Genomic DNA, 6,000 nt, shown 5'->3' with positions numbered 1-6,000 from the left:
ATACTTTCAATAAAATACAAAACTAAAACTAGATTGCTTTTCTGACAATCCCCTCGTCAATGAACGCACATTTTTAAGTAATAATCAAGAGAAGACAAAGTTGAACTCAACTACATAGAGATAACTATATGCCCAGTCTCTTTCAAGTTTTCATTGGAGGTCCATACTTGGAAACATTAACATTTATAATTATTTTTTAATATTTTCCATGTGAACAAATTCTAACTTGATATAAAGGCCCTATGAGTATTGAAACGCTATCGTTTACATGGAATTTGTGTGTTCATAAGTCCAGTGCACACCACAGTCACTAAGGCTAATCTACTTACACTTAGTTGCAGGTCGTAGATATAAGAACTTTAAACGCGGATTAGCATTTATGCTTTCATAACTTTGCAATATGTTGGATATAAACCTTATATATTTCAATATCTTTTTAGAACTCTAAAACTATCTTATACGTTGTTAGTGGTCTCGCACTCTTCCTAGGTAATTTTTCCTTAATGATAATATAAATAAACTAACAATTTATTTTTTTTTAATTCTCCCACGTTTTTTAAAGTAAAATAAGACAAACATGTGCATTTTAAAATTTTCGGAAAATTACCAGATATATTCCTTTAACAATGCAAATATTTAAAATGGAGTGGGTTTTATGCTTCAACAATAAAAAATACTTACATCCATAACTAGTACTAATTACAAATATTTTTCTTAGTGCAAGTGTTACAAAAGAAGTGAATTTCATTACCATCGAACGAGGCGATCAATATTTTTTGCATTCAACAATTTAAAAAGAAAATATCTTTCAATGCGTTAGGTATTACGAGGAATTAAACATGTGTCGAGTTTATGTATAAAAATGCCGTCGTTACACTTAATTGTTGTACAACATATGTGAAAAGCTTCGATTGACCAGTGATAAGGACCAGTGTTAACTACGGACAGTCTGGACTGACTGTATATGTCATCGTTTTTATTATAATTTGAATTATCTTTGAAATCTATCTTTTATCTTTGCTGTTATATATTCGCCGCAAACGTCAATTTCCTGAGATCTCGGAAGCAAGCCGAAAACTTTCCACGACATAATTGTTACCAAAGACGGTCTCCTTAATGCTATCGTTTATTGTCGCGAATACGAATTTAGTGGGGCAAGATAAGATATTTCCATCAGTCTCAGAGTTGATAACAAAGTAAACAACTTAATGATTCCTGTAAATTTTCCACAATCAAGTTTTTTTCACTTGCCACAATTAATAAATCGCAGAAGTAGTGGGCTAACTCTACTAAACAGAGTCAAGCGCCACAAGTGGCGTTATGTAGACCTTTACTTCTGCTGCAGGCTCACTTTCTGTGTCATCTAGGCACAACAACTACTTGCGACCCTTGCCTTAAAGAATACCGATATAGTAAACCATTGAAAGAGGGCTCTAAAAGCGTGCGATTTTTCTGATTTGCTCTCTCATGCCAGAAACTTGAAATATTTTGAGAGATTATAGTATAACTTTTTGGTTTCTGGTTCTTCATTATGAAAACATTTACCGAATAATTCCAAAAGGTCAAGGGACCGAATAATTTTTTCAAGAAATCTCATCTCATTTCTAATTCTTCGTGCAAGAACTACCTGTCGACACTTAGCAATGCAATTGCTAGTCTTACTTTACGGGACGAACAGTATGTAACATGTAATGGGCTGCTATTTCGCTATCCTTAAGTCCCCCTCAATGATGTATATTAATTTCGGCTGTCTGCATTCAACTGAGACATATTTTTGTACCCAACGCCGAAGGATTAGGGATAGAAGAAAGCAACGCAATGTACATTCCTGCTCAGCATCAAATTGTAATTCGATTTAAGTGTGTCCGTCCGTGTAACATCTGTTGTAAACATTCTCCTGACCAGAAAAGCTATCGACCAAAAATTTCATAGGAGCTTTGGAAATTCTTGCACGCAGGTTCTTATTGAAAATGGGCCAAATCGGTCCAGCACTGCGTAAACTGATCACACCTCCGCCTTTCAAAAGGAATGAAAAATTGGTTTTTTGCTCAATGTTCATAAACTATACCAAATAAACGTACAATTATTTGAACGCATAATTTAAAGTCGATAGCTTCATTTTTTGCGGCCAGGAGAATGTTTACAACAGGCATTACACAGAGGGACAGACGCACAGACACACAAATGTATATGCTTAAATCGATTTAGAATTTGAGCTTACCAAGAATACGTATACTTTGTTGGATCTCTGATGCTTCCGTTGCAAACGTTTTGGAAAAGTTGACATACCCCTCATTCTTCGGTGTGGAGTATAAAAACAGCTAATGTAAACAGGAAATTATAAAGTTTATAAACAAAGTTATAATAAAAATCTCCTATAAACAATAATCTAAAATAAAAAGGAAATTTATAAGAAGGAAACTTGTAAGCATGAGTTGTATAGTTGTATTGGGGTATACGCTATAAAAATAAAATAATCATCAATATAATGATTTAAATATCGCAGGCAGAAAGTATGTGCTGAGCTGATTGCTGAGACGCGGCACTCATCGCAAAGCTCTCACAAACTACGACAAGGGAACGACTTTTTAAACATTCGAATTATTAGGTTGACGGTCCTTTTAAAAATAGATTTTTTATTCCCACAAATTCAATCTTGTGGAAAAGAAGATTCGATGTCGATGGAGGAGATTGTTATGTTTTCGTGACGTCTGATGGTAGAATAAAAATTGGTGATAAGATATTAAGCATTAAAATCAATAATTAATAGAACAATGAACCCAGAAAGAACATGTGTGGATGCGTGGAAAGTTATTTTTTCTAGACAAAAAACTATTGAGTTAGGACAATCTACGACTTGATTTCGGGAAATAAAACTTCCCAATCTTTTCTCTAGATGTTTTGTAATTAAAAAAAATCATATTATACTGTTACGAATTGCGCTTTTCTAAGGTAGGACTTGTATCACTAGATAGTGGACATTCTTTTCAAGAGAAATACACTTCAAAGTTCTTTTATTTACAATTATATTTCTTTGAACGTAGGATTATTCACAATTTATTTTTGGCAATACTCTATTTATATACATTTTTACAAGCATTTCACGGCTTCAACTGCTATCGCGAGTATTTTGTCTATTTATAGAGGTTAACTTCATCACGCGTAACAATTTCTTATTCTCATCTAGCCAAATGACGAACGCGGCGAAAGCTTTTTAAAAATTATCTCGTCCTATTCGAAACTATTAACGCATATACTACTTGGATATATAAGGCTTTGAACTTCCTTAGTTGTCTGCAACTTGTCTGTTAAGTTGTAACTCTTTCTTGAATATTGTTGAGCTCATCGCGTTTCTATTATTTTCTCAATTTTTTCGTACGCCAATTTCGCCTCTTCCGTCAAATTCTTTGCTTTGCTGCCAAATCTAATCTTATCGTGTCTAAATTAAAAACATATATATTTGTTATTTTGTGGTTGAATAATTTTTGTCAAATAAACTGCAACTTGATTAAGATAAACAAATGCTTTTTCTGTAGTTGCAATTAAATTAAATTAAAGATGTAGCAGGTACGGTTACCCTACAGTTGGGCTTCGCATTGTTTAGTTGTTCTCAAAGGGCTGGTTGCATTAAAAATGAATCTTTGCAGACAAACCAATGTTTCAAAATAAATTTTTTTATCTTGCTTTAATCTGAGTGAATAGTTAATTTTTTTACGATGAAAATGCGTTATAGCAGCAATTTTGTAGTCTTTTTTGGATGCTTAAATTTGAAGAATTGGACTCAAGTACGAATTGTGACCCAAATAAATCAACGCTGACATCTCAAGTCAATATTGTCTAAAATTTTGTGTTGTGCCTGATATTGTCTAAATATTCACTGTGCTAAAAAAATCAAGTATTATAGTTAATAAAAATTTTGGCAAAAGGTGATTTTGTAAATGAAAGTTAAGAATGAATTTAAGATAATGTCATGTTTGATTTTACAGTTGCAACATTTTCTCGGTTAATCGGATTCGGAGAATTGAAGAATTTACTAAAATTGTCTAGCTTGCCAGTTGGTTGCCTTTATTATGAATGAGGAGTATTATAATCAACTATCGGGTGCTGAGTTACGCGATAAATTACGAAAACACGGTTTATCAAATCTACCCATACATCTGGCGAAATTTGCTCCTTAAAAAGCTTAAAAATCATTTGTTAAATGAGTCACTTGAAATGACGCCGGCGCCGCTCCTGCCGTCACCAGCCACGTCAATCATCAATATTAACAATGATGGTGATAAAGAAAGGCGAACTCCTTCACCACAACCAACGTCTTCGCCAATTTCTCATAGAAGTGACCGGCAATTTAAGAACGGGTTAGAGTCGCCATGCGATTATAAGTTACTTGAGGCAAAAATATCAAAGCCGCGTTATCAAAGACATTGTCAAGGAATTAATGTATCGAGCTTCACTAAACGATTAGTCGGGAGGCGAAGTAATTGCATATCACGTGCGCGACAAATTGATACCGAAGAACGCTTGAGGAAAAAACAATGGCAGAGTTCTGCATTTGATAATCTTAATAATAATTTTGAACCGCCTTTGGATTAGCCATACCATCCCGGTTAGCCAACCAGAACTACCTTTCATCGCGATTTAAAAGCTTCAGGCATTGCACTGACATGGCAGGAGCGATCTACCATGCACTCACTAACTGCTACTTTTACGTATTTTTAGAATTACCTTCGATCTGGAATTTCGCTATTTTTTCAAAGTGTTAACAACTGTTTACAACTGTTTAAGACTGTTTAATAAGATTTTATCTGCTTAATTAGCCTTGTTTGGCCTCTTAGATTTTTCCTGTCACCCTTTCTTAAGTTCCTTTCTCATATTTGAAAAGATTAGACTTCTCTTAAAATTTCCCTAGTTTTAGCCAGCATATTCATATATATAGAGAATCCTGTTAAAGCGTACAGTTTAACGCTGGATAGTTAGACCAGAGCACTACAACTAAAGACTAAAAACAATGAATAGAATTTTAAAATCGCAAAAATCTGTATATAAATAAATAAATATGAAAGAAAGAAGGAACATTATCTAATACATTGACGAATCTTTGTGCGCTCGTGCGAAATGAAATATTAAAAATGTGTAAATATAAATGTATGTAAGCGCACCATGCTAAGGGGCTTTTAGTTGAAAATGTTATGACAGTAGCGTTTGGTAGGCAATCAAAGGGAGTGAAAGGCAATTTTTCTATAAACTTGCACAATCGTATTTTCAAGCGTTTTTGAAAAGAGAAACTAAAGTCGATTTATTTTTAGGAATTATTTTTGAAAGAGTAGAACATATTCTTTAGAAATTTGTAATGTTATATAACTTGTTATTCCCGTACACCACTTGTGTGAAAGAGTTCATCAATTTTGTCCGGAAATGTACAACACCCAGAAGTTCTTTAAACCAAATTTAGATTTGGTGCAACTTTTTTGGTGTAAGTTTAGATTTGGTGCAAAAATTAAAAAATTAAATTAATTAAAGTTGTCTACACTTATTTGAAGTAGTTAAAATAGTTCTTCGATTTTTTCTTAAAATTTTTAAGTTTATATTTTATCCAAATAAAAAAAATTTTCGAATAATTTGAATATAAATCACTATAATTCTGAAAATTAGATCGAACGAAAAACAATATAAGTTCAAATATAATGTTATCTTTTTTATGTAGTAGCTTTAAAGGCTATAATTTAATTAAAAAATCCTAACAAAGTACTTTCACATACCGAAATCCATATTTCTAAAAGCCTCCTAGAATCATGCAACATATATATACTTTCATATATCTACAGTAGAAGCATACAATACACGTATATATATGCTTTCGTATATCTAAAGTATATAAAACAACCGAAAATATTTTATAAAGAAAATTTTTAACAATTAATTAACAAGTAATATTGAACAATCAACAAATTTATATAGTTTTCTATAAGTGTTGATATATTTACTCACACACATTTTACA

General features: G+C 32.5%; 1 protein-coding gene across 1 annotated transcript; it reads left to right on the top strand.

Moving 5' to 3' along the window:
* Positions 1-3,528: 3,528 nt before the first annotated feature.
* On the top strand, positions 3,529-5,848 carry LOC119642355. Its single transcript, XM_038041488.1, has 2 exons — positions 3,529-3,926; positions 3,987-5,848. The coding sequence occupies exon 2, from the start codon at positions 4,075-4,077 to the stop codon at positions 4,591-4,593; it is 519 nt and encodes a 172-aa protein (XP_037897416.1). The 5' UTR covers positions 3,529-3,926; positions 3,987-4,074; the 3' UTR covers positions 4,594-5,848.
* The last annotated feature ends 152 nt before the right edge of the window (positions 5,849-6,000 follow it).

The sequence above is a fragment of the Glossina fuscipes genome, unplaced genomic scaffold (assembly GCF_014805625.2).
Source record: "Glossina fuscipes isolate IAEA_lab_2018 unplaced genomic scaffold, Yale_Gfus_2 222, whole genome shotgun sequence".
NCBI classification, from domain to species: Eukaryota; Metazoa; Arthropoda; class Insecta; order Diptera; family Glossinidae; genus Glossina; species Glossina fuscipes.
This window is presented reverse-complemented; position numbering and strand designations above follow the sequence as displayed.

Bases quoted from the DNA above. Each gene is read 5' to 3' on its own strand.
- LOC119642355 (XM_038041488.1), top strand. From the start codon at position 4,075: ATGAGGAGTATTATAATCAACTATCGGGTGCTGAGTTACGCGATAAAT.